Source organism: Uloborus diversus, chromosome 10, assembly GCF_026930045.1.
Source record: "Uloborus diversus isolate 005 chromosome 10, Udiv.v.3.1, whole genome shotgun sequence".
Taxonomy (NCBI): Eukaryota; Metazoa; Arthropoda; class Arachnida; order Araneae; family Uloboridae; genus Uloborus; species Uloborus diversus.
Genome location: NC_072740.1, coordinates 34216438 through 34228151, shown reverse-complemented (window position 1 = coordinate 34228151; position 11714 = coordinate 34216438). Strand labels below are relative to the sequence as shown.

Sequence of the window (11714 nt, the reverse complement as noted above, 5' to 3'; positions counted from 1 at the left end):
CTTGGAACAATGTAATGCAGTTTACGAAAAGGCACCATATTTGTTACTATTTCATTCACATCAATGTTTAAACTACCAGGAAATCTTGAAGAACTAATGTGTAAACAAATTATGTTAGTTTTTTAATATGAAACACACAAAAATTTATCTCAAGTGATGACTTTTTAACCTAAAGAAGTATTCTAAGCAAAACTGAAAATAGAACTTTCTTTGTACACATTCAAAATACATTTAACGTTCATATGTTTGTTAGACTATTCAGAGATGATTCCACTTAGAAGAACATTATTGAATGAATTTTCAGTACATGTATTTATTATTATTATTATTTACTAATCTATTTTTCGACTCTTCTTTTACTTTAGTCTACCAATGCATTCAGACAAACAATAAATGAAGTTAGAATTCCCATTAAATGCACACATATAATTTACGTATCACATTTTGAACAAAAGTATTAAAAATTACACAAAATTTAACTTAAGAGTTGGTTGAAAGAGACTTATTTGATAAAATGATTTTTTTCATACAACAAACTATCCCTTAACTTTATTCATACAGGCTAAATATTAATACTTATTTCCTTTTGCTTTTATATTATCAGTCAGTATGGTCCAACCTGTGAGCTGCATGAAGCCCATCTGTTTATTTTTATAAGAGGGCAATCTTAATGGAAAAATATTTTAACCCAACATTCGAGGAAAATTTGTTTACAATTTCTTATTGCATCAAGCTTTAAACTAACACTCTAAAGCTTTTATTAAAGCTTATGTCAGCAGCACCTTACAATTTTAATTGAAGCAATGTGCACATAAAACGCATGCTAAGTTCAAATTTTAGGTAGGCTTTCATTGAAAATTTTTTTTTAAAAAACATGGTCTTGAACAGCACTTGCTTGTACCATCTGCCCCAAAACAGAGGAGAGATTTTCCTATTATTTGTACTGGTTATCTCCAATTTTTTTAGTTTTGGCACTTACAGCTCTTTGCTTCTCACTGCCTTAATCCTTCTATAATGCTCATTTACGAACTTATGGTGAACATAACCATATTGGGAAAGCAGTATGTATCATTGTTTTTGATACTGCAAAATGCAGTTCATAAAAGTAGTATATTAAACTTCTTTTAATATAAATTTTAAGAAAAGCTTTTGAATAAAATATGTAATTTGCTTTCTTTCTGGAATATCTCTGGACTTCACACTCCTACACTAAAGCTTGATCGACCCTCGAGTATTTAAAGATTGGACCACACTGATATAAGTAATCAATAGCATTTTTTGTAAAAATGAGCAAAATATTTTCAGTTTGAAAACTTTATCTTTTTTTTATGTTTAGATGGTACAACATTTATTTCAATATGGAATATATGTAATCTTATTTACTTATTTATTATATTATTATTATTTTGCATTAATATTTATCTTTTCTCTCTGCATTACAACATGCAATATATTGCATCAGAAAATAACATGTGTGAAAAAAAAGAAAAATTAGAAACACAGAAACTGAAACATACCATGTTAAGTTAATGAGAGTATTTGCAACAATGTTGTTCATTTCATCAAAGGGCTTTCTTTTTTCAACATTCATTAGGGTATTAGTGAATCTTATATCATTAAGTTTTGATTTTCCAGACTTGAGAAAAAATGCTTGATTTGACTTTTGAGCAGAAACTTGAACACATATGTCGGTCAATGCCTAAAGAAATGCTCAATGCTCAACTTTTATAATTTTATGAAATGATTTAGATTAAGATATTTAACAAAAATTTTACTATTAGCACTTTATAAGTGCTAAGCATATTACCATGATATAAACATACAATAAAATGTAAATGAGACTATATCCTGATAAAATATAAATCACTCTGACATATATCATGTCACACAACATACTCCATATGAAAACAATTTTTATTTTACATAAAAATGATTAAAACCCATTTTGTTAGGTACAGTAATTTATTCTACAGCTGTTTCGTCTTTGCCAAGTTCAGCAGATTTAACATTTCCACTAAATTATTTCAAGAAAAGCTTTTGAAAATGCAAAATACACAAGGTTAAACCCAATTAGCTAAGCAAGATCAGCTATGGGTGTGGGTCTCTACCACAAGATCCCAATACTGGCTGTGTAACTAGTTAAGCATAGATCTTAGTTTAACTGCAGGTCATATAATGGATTCCAAGCAAATGAAAATGAATACTTTCTAGAGGATACTATACTAAGCTTCAGTAAAGTGGGCACAAAACTGACTAAACTTCTCAAATTACATAAATATGGTTTTCAGGGATTCAGCTCACACATAAAAAGCATAAGAACTCATAAGTCTGATTTTTCATTAATAAAGAAAAAAGGAATAAATTTTGATGATTCAGTGAAACTTGGTACGAGAGTTAGGGGAAAAGTTCTTGGCCTGACAATGAAAGACTGATTTTCAGTTCAAAATTGATTTTATTTTTCTACATTATATTCCTTGACATCAACAAACTTAATGTAGTGTTTTCCAAACATTAGTGTTCCTTCTCAGAAGTAAGAGTGTGGAAGGTTGTGAAAATGTTCATCTCCAGCCTTTTTAAGTCCTTCCCAGAAACAAATTTCTTCAAGTTTTTAGCAAATGGCACTCTGAGGGTGTCAGTAGAACAGGAAGGATGGCTGTGCAAATCATAACCCGAATTCCGCTATTCAACCATCGCCAGCACACCCTTGTTAACTGGTGCATTACCCAGATGATTTTTTTTTCTTCTTCAAGCCAGGCCTCTTCTCCAGAATTTTGGCATTCATTTGATCGAAAAGGTTAGAGTAATATTTGCCTGTAGTTGCTTTGCCCTTCTCAAGACAATCACTTAACAGGATCCCTTTCGCACTACAGAACACGTCGCCTAAAACCTTTCCAATAGATCAACCGATTTTTCTCTTTTGGGGCTGACCACCCACTTCCACTCACTGTTTTGAGTGTTGTTTCACTTCTGGCATGTAGTGATGAACTCATGTCTCAGCCATGGCGTCAAATTAATGCACAAAAATGCTCCAACCTATTAAAACGCTCCAAACATTGCAGCGAAAATCTGCTTTTGATCGGCACTCAGCAAACGCAACACCCATCTTGCGCCAAGCTTTCACACCCTCAATTCTTCATGCAAAATATTTCACACCCTTCTTTTTGATATCCTGTCTCATCTTTCTCACTAACCTTCACTCGCCTATCCTCCAACAGAATATTATGCACTTTTTCAAAGACTTCCTCTGTGGCGGGTTTTTGGCAGTGGGCTCACATAGGCCATCTTTGGGGGACGTGGGAGACAGCTTCCCCCTTTTTAACAGTTGACATGGAAGAAGTAGAATCCGAGTAAATGTTTTTCAACACAAGAGGAATTTCCTAAGAGATTTTTCTGACCTGAACGAAGAATTTTATGACCGTACGATATTCAAATTCATCCATTTAAAAGAGAAACACGTTGGATGTCTACTGCAAACATTCGTCAAAATAAACTACTTGAGAGAACAAGTTGAAACTTTTCATACAAACTTATGACAAGAGCACCCAGGCAGGAAAGTACAGCTTTTATGTTTGGAGCGCCATATCTGTGTCAGGCTCAGAGCTTGAAAAGAACTTGCATTTGTATTACATTCAACGTTAAACTATTAGTAGATTCAAGTATTTTCTCTACTTAATCAATTTTATAAAACATATCAACATAACTTTTAACTCCTTTGTGTTATAAAATTATTTAAAATAATTTACAATGTTTAAAATATTTTCATTTATTGATTTTAAATGTTCTTGATTTTACTTCAACAGCTTTTTTTTTCATAATTATTAAAATCACTTAAAGTTTCCAAGACATGTAAGCACAAAAAAATATTAAAACAAAAACAGTATGCACCCATATTTATGTAATATTTCTTTGAAATTCAGCATATAAACAATGATTTATATAGACACAAAAAGTATAGCAGAAACAGCAACCTATGAGTTCACTGTTAATAAGCACATAATTTAAATGGCAAACAACACACATACACACAAAAAAGAAAAAGAAAAAAAAAAACAATGCAGTATCCATATAAAGACATATAACACACACGATGAAAAAAAATTGAGTCTAAATTTTTAAAAAAGAATACTACTACTAAATAAACTACCTTGTTCTCAAAAGGAATAACACATGAAGCAAATTCAATCAGCTTGCTATTAGCCAATACTGTATTATATGGAGAAGTAATAACATCATCAACCAAAGATGGAAAAACAGCAGAAACAAACCTTTATCAGAAAATAATAAAACATACAATTTAGATAAATAAATCAAAATATTAAGTGAAAGAAATTCAAAATTGTAATTGCCTTCAACTGACAGAAGCTAAAACTATTTTAATGAGAAAAAGTTTTGAGCCATCATCATTCACCAAATACACCAAATTTGTACGCAACGATAGCTCAAAAATCTACGATTTAACAAGTTTTAATGAAAATATACTGTCTGAAGGTTACATGAGAAAAGAAAATAAACTCAAAAGTTTCTTCACATATGAATTCCAGATGACACTCCACAAGTAACAAGAAAATGATGGGGAGTTAACAGAATAAATCACCAGAACACAATCATGGTTATTATTCTAAAGTTGAAATGAAAATACAGCACTTTTAAGCACTTTTTATTTCACTTCTGGGGCATTTCACATTATCTAGCTGTTATGGACTCCACACTTCACAGATACTAAAGCCTCTCATTCCCCCATCATTAAAAATATTTAGGATGAACTTAACTTTATAGTTCTACATATCGCTCATTTGAAAGAAGAGTGCCACAATACAAAAAAGGAAAATTTTACAGGAGAAGCATTTGAAGTTGAACTCTTCAGGCAATTTGCATTAAAAAAAGTAAGTTTGCTGCTCTCTAGTGGTTAATATTAGAACCAAAAATTTGTCATTATTTTCCACAGAAAAAAACATCCTTTAAAGGTATTTAAGCGAAGAAAAAAGAAAATGAAACATTTCGTATTGTGTCACCTTTCTTCCAAACAAGCGATACAGAGTGACAAGAAATAACTTAGACACACATGATACATCATAACTTTAATACTAATGAAAATATTACAACTAAACTTCAAAATAAATTAGAAGATATTATTTTGTCTAATATATTTACAAATTTTCAAAGTGGGTACCTTTAGCCTAAATACAGAGCTTTAAATGTGTTACAAAGTTTTTGGACTATGGGCCGCAACTCACTTACTGATATTTTATCTCATTTATTGCATAAGAAATTCTTTATGGATGCCAAAGTTTTATGAGATTTAGCACACACTCATGTCTCCAAGAGGGACCAAACAGAAGAATATATTGGGTTCAAATCGGGGAATACAGTAGCCATTCTTGAGCTCTAATGAAATCAGGAAAAAATGTGTCTTGCACCACTTTTGAGTGACTTTAGCTCTGTGCGCAGGTACGGAATCCTGTTGGAAGGTCCATCTTTTGTTTAAAAAGAACTTTTATGACCAAGGTAAGATAACACATTCCAAAATGAGTTTGCGATATGTTTCTTGATTAATCTTTATCCCTTGATCAACAAAAACAAGTTGTGTTTTCCCACTAGCAAATATCCCACCCTATACCATTACACATTGGGGTCATTGCTGCCCCTCAACAATGAAAGAAGGTCTTGGAGATAAGGGTGTGTGCTAAACCTCATAAAGCTTTGGCATCCCTAAAGAAATCCTTCTGCAAGGAATGAAAAAAAAAAAAAAAAATCAGTATGTGAATTATGGCCTAAGACCAAAAATTTTGTGACATGTTTGAAGCTCTGCATTAAGACTAAAAGTAGCCACTCTGAAAATTTGTTAATATATTAGACGCAATAATGTATTCTAATTTAATGTATATAAGTTTGGTTAGAATATTTTCACAAGTATTAAAAATAAAAAGCAAAAAATGATAGCATTAAGTTATTTCTTGTTATCTAATAATTAGGTTTCAACACTAAAAAATGTTCAAATTTGCTAAAAATTTACAGAAAATATTGGGATGTATAATGCATGTTAGATGTTACAGACTCTACATGCAAAAGACATGGTGTTTTTAGCTAATACAAAGTTGACATTTTCTGAGAAATCAGTAACTATTCTAATATATTGAACTTTTCTTATAATATGTCAGTTTGTAAATTTTTTATACATACATTTAAATGATAGCTTGAAAGGGCAAAAATCTTTTTAAATGGTTTTCTTATTGAATAACTGCTTGTTTAGAAGTATATTATGACTCGGCACATTTGTCTTGTGTAAATAGTGCAAAACATGAAGAAACATGAATTATGAAATTATTTCTCAATCATCTTTATGTTAGACTTAGCTTTCTGGTTATTTTTTTAAATCATGTGCTAAAGAACATGCCTAAAGAATAGTTGCAAATGAACCTTCAAAAAGTATTGACGAATACATGCCTTCAAATTTGCTAGTGGAAATAGATTTTAGTCAGTGATAGCTAAGTTTAATTCATTTTAAGGGTACTATGTGACTAAAATTATCATTTTTATGTCCAGATTGCCAATTCAAGATGCCAATGGATGTTTAAATCCTTATACTGTGTTGTGTGCTTAGGTACCTATCCCTATAGGGGTACTTCAGTTACAGTCAAATTTTGCATAACAAAACTATTTCTGATCATTAAAATTTAAAAATACGAACTGAAAAAAAAAAAAAAAAGAAAAACTGCCATTGGGATGTTTCCTAGTGTTTCCCCCAGACACTTGATTGAGGGCACTGCACCCTGCACTCTTTCAGGTAATTTTGTCATCTTTTTTACATTGCTCAATACATCCTCCTTGCCCCTTCAAAACTTATAAAAACATTTGACCTCAAAAAATAATTTTTTTTTCTTGCTCTAAAGATAAAAATTCATTTCAGCATTGCTCAGAAACGTAACTCTCTCATTCCACTTGTCCACTAGAATGGGTGTGGTAATATTCTACTACAAAACTTTGCACATTTAACTATAAAATTCTTCTATAAAAGTGTCTTCTTAACTGAAGGAGTGCCCTTTTGTGAATGTCTGTTGAAACATTATTCTCCAAGACTGAATAAAGTAAAAAAAATAATAACTAAAATATTTGCAGGCAATAATGTAGGTACTCTATGATAAAGTTTCAAAAGTACCAATTTTGGAAGTGTTTTAACATTCATTTGAAGAAAAAAAAAATCTTTAAAAAAAAAATAATAATAATCTATTCATATAAAAATGGATGCTGGTAAATGGGGTGGTTGTGTGTGTTCCTTAAGATCTCAGAAACTATCCGGCAGATTTGGCTGAAACTTTCACCATTTGTTCTTTTTGGTACTGAAAACCTTTATAAAAATCTGATTGATAGTTCCTTTATTATTCTAATTGAAGTCCCAATTTTTGCGTAAATGCCTCAATAAGGGAGTGAAAAAATACTTGCATGTGTTTACATTATGTGTCCATCAAAAGTGTAGATTTTTCTGCTGAAGATGATATCTGTCCGAAATTTCTAAGTTGTATAAAAAACATGTTATAAGCTTTTTAGTTCCATTTTCGAAGGCTTCCATCAACTTTATTCATTATTTAGTGTATCATTTCAACTCCCAGTTGATATTTAGAATTGTTGTATTGTTGAATATTTTTTGCATTTTGTCTGACTGTTCAGGGCTTTCCTCAAGTCAAATCTTAAAGAAATGTTTTCCCACAAGATTGGCAAATGAATTTGGCTGATCATTTTCCCATTTAATTGGAAATTTGATAAAAATAGTGTTTTTTTTAAATTACTTGTGCTGACTGGACACTTTCTCATTATCCAATCTACCAGCAGAAATCTCGCCAAATTTTTTGTTTCAGTAAATATTTCAGTAGCTGATGCATTTGGCAGTTTTTTCAACACTGTTGCTGTTTTTAAAACCAAAGACTTCACAATAATGTATCTCAGCTTTCACCATGTAAACAAAATATCGCCATTAAAAGAATCTTTAAGACTTTTTTAATACGTAAAATAATCCATCAACTAAATTAGGCAAATCCAAAAACAGCACAAAACTTCCATTAATTTTTCTCTTTGCACAATTTTAAACAATTGCCAAATTTTACTACTTATTTTGGAAACATTTTGGATGAAACTGTTTAGCGCCATTTTATGGTGACCAAAAGTATCTCAGCATTTGGCGACAATATCTTTTTAATGAAAATTAGTAACATACTGTTTAACAAAGTAAGGAGGGGGAGCATCATCCAAGGTATTCCAAAACAATTCCCGCTAATTCAGTAACATTTTAAATCGCACCAAGAACCCACAATAATAGAAATTTCCCAAAATAACTAAAGCAGGTATAAGGGGATTACGGGTGCAGCTACATTTTTTTAAACAATTTGTACTTCGATAGATGTACAGAAAAGGTAAGACTCCATGTAAAAAAATATGTATTAACTAATAAATATTTTTAAACATGTGAAGTTTAATTTCATACTTGGGAAATTCTTCAAATATGTAAATGCATAAATGCTGTGCTTTCATTTCCAAATGAATACTATTTTGCTTTTTATAGTTATTTCTATATTAGTTTAATGAGTAAGAAAAAAGTTTGATTTTTAATCACGTCAAAAAGGTGTGTTTTAAATTCTTTCACTTAAAACAGAAAACAAGTGCAAGTAATGAGTGTTTTTCATAATTACTACTGACCTAGGCAACGCCGGGTATTTTTGTTAGTAATAATACATTTTTAAGACAACAATATCTTAATAGAGTATAATGAACAGTGTTGATTACAAGTAGCTATTTTTAATGCTCAGCTCACTTACAATACTGTAATACTGAAATAGTCAATCTCACCTGGGTACTTTAGGAAATTCATGATACAAATATTCAAGAACAGCAGTACCTAGACCTGATCCTGTGCCTGCAAAGACAGTAAAGATCGAAAAAGTTTGATGAATAAGCAAATGAAAACAAAGAATCAACTAAACATGCAAGATAGGTAATAAGAAATATAAATAAGCTATTTTGAAAATACGATATGACTTTAAACAATGCTGTGCTAATCTTATTTGCATTAAATGCTTCGTTTTCATTTAACTATGACTTTAAGTAACAAATTTGAGCTGAAGTTGCATTGGTTGCAATTTTTTTTTTCTAGATGTTTGTACAGAAGTATTACTTTATATAGAAAAAATTAACCAAACTTTTTCGGAGAATCAAGCTCAGCATGTCATAGTTTTATCATTAGTACATTCTATAAAATGTTGCTTGTGTATTGTGAGCTTTTACTTCACCTTAGCAAAAAGAGTGAATAAATCAGATAACATAGAATGACAATTATAACTTATCTTTCCTGAAACCCAGCTAATGATATTTATACATGCTTGACACCCATGATCTCCTGAGCCTGCCACAGAGGTGGTTTACGGGGGAGTTGGGCCTTGAAAATTGAGAAGTTTTTTTAACCCAGACTACGAGCCGAACAACCCATGGTCCAGCAATGACAAATGTATTGGTTTATACTTTGTAACCACAACAAATTTAATGTGCACCAGTCAACATTAGCATATAGAGAAGATTCTGTGTCGGAAGACCTGTTCCAGGCCTACCACAAGCTACAACACCTATAGAAGACAGTTTTCTAGTTCTTTCAGCCCGAAGGAGAAGAACCACACTGTGCCTCAGCTCTTTGCAGACCACTTTGTAGCATCAGGAAAAAGAATCTCTGCTACTACAGTGCGAAATTGTCTTCACAATGCAGATTTGTATGAAAGCAGACTGTTTGTGTGTGTTCCGCTCAACGGACCACAGCGAAGGATCCGCTAATGCTGAGCAAGAGAGCATGTTTCCTGGACCCAGCAGCAATGAGCTTCTGTGCTGTTCACAAACAAGTCCAGATTTACATTGGAGAGTGATTCAGAGCGTCTACTGATCTGGAGGGAACAGTGCACTAGATACCATCAATCCAACACTGTTGGAAGGCACAGTTATAGAGATGGTGGAATCATGGTTTGTGGGCAGGGATCTCGCTCAGTGGTCACACTGACATGCATTTGTTCCATGGAGGAACTCTGACTGGTCTGAGATCCTTGATCCAAATGTTAGCCCATATGCTGGTGCTATTGGTAATGACTTCATTCTGATGGATGGCAATGCACGACCTCACCGAGCTCGGATTGTTGAGGAGTATCAAGAGGACCACGATTTAGAACAAACGGAATGGCCAGCTTGATCTCCAGACCTGAATCTGATAACACATCTTTCGGACTATCTTAGCAGACAGATTGCAGCCTTAAATCCTCCTCCAAGGTCATTACATGAACTGGAACAAGACTTACTCTTTGGCTAGTCTTCGCTTCCTGTTCCGGCGTCCAACAACTTCATAAACAGCATGGAAAATCGATGCCGCCAATGCGTTCAAGCAAGAGAGGGGGGGGGGGGGAGACATTAGTTATAAAAATCCATTTTTGTATTGTTTTTATGACATTTTACTACATAACACAGTGATGTTCTGTTTTCTTCAAAAATGGACTTTTCTGCAAATATTGCTTTTTTTGTTATAAATCATTTTTGCAATACACTTATGCAAATTTCTATGACGCATTCAATAAAAAACTTTTTGATGCACATATCCTCCAAAAATTTTTTTTCTACATTCATTCATTTACAAGACGGATGCAAAAAACTGGTTGTCCCATAACTTTTTAAGACCAGTGCATTAGGGCTGGGCAATGCAGGAATTTCTACATTGTGATGCATTGCCAACCTTACATCATGATAGTTTTATTTTTTTAATAGCTTTACTTATAACTGCTTATTTAAATTTTAAATTTTACATCATATATTCAAGACGAAAAAATCTAAATTACGCCTCATACAACAGATTCAATCAGCAAGAAATTGTCAAAAAAAGAACCAGCATTGAAAGTGTAAATAACAGAAAATATTACAGACGTGTTTTGAGATTACAATGAACCTATTTTTTCAATGCAAAAAGATGCAAGCTCATGGAAACATCTCATCTTCATGCATTTATAAGGGGGTTCCTCGAAGCACCAAAATACGTGTGTTTTGGTGGATGATTTTAAGATAAGCTTTGTTCATTAATAAATTTTCTGTCAAGACATTAAAAACTTGCCTTTCCTGCAAGTTTTGAGAAAAATGGAGGTCTTGGTTTGCTAATGATACTTCCACACACTGAACCTTCTTTAACAAAACCAATATCCTCAGTGAAGAATTTATTTTCCTTCTTCATGAATCAAACAAGCATAATTTTAATCACAGAAATATGTTTGTGCTTGACTGTACGAATCAAATGTATAAATGTTGTGCTAAGCACAAAAGTGGAATCTACAGTTCAGCTCAAACTGAGATATTGCTTTTAGAGTTTGGCTCATCCGTACATTTGATTCAGATGTTTTTTTTCCCAGGATGTTTTTAAAAAATAGTTCCTGATCAATTGACCCTAAAACATTTTATTTATTAAGTAAAATGCAAAACCAAAACTCATTTTTGCTCAAAAGTGCAGGCATGACTACTTTTACTACTTTGCTCAGCACGACCATATGGTTAACTGAAAATTCAGTTTACATTTTGGTCCAGCTTTAAAATCCATTACGCAGTTTTGGTTTGGGATTTCTGTTGGAGACATAAAGAAAAACCAATTTAGTTTTGATTTGGACTTAGACTTGATTGGAAAAAAATAAAAACTCAATAACTTTCATTTTCAA

At 32.2% G+C, this 11714-nt stretch overlaps 1 protein-coding gene across 1 annotated transcript in view; it reads right to left on the bottom strand.

Moving 5' to 3' along the window:
* Positions 1-11714, bottom strand: part of LOC129231712 (tubulin epsilon chain-like) — an 86264-nt gene that overhangs the window by 47386 nt on the left and 27164 nt on the right. Inside the window, exons 8-11 of the mRNA XM_054866075.1 lie at positions 8839-8905; positions 4145-4265; positions 1518-1699; positions 9-93 (exon numbers count right to left, since the gene is read on the bottom strand). Coding sequence (XP_054722050.1) covers positions 9-93; positions 1518-1699; positions 4145-4265; positions 8839-8905 — 455 coding nt within the window. The remainder of the gene's footprint in view (positions 1-8; positions 94-1517; positions 1700-4144; positions 4266-8838; positions 8906-11714) is intronic.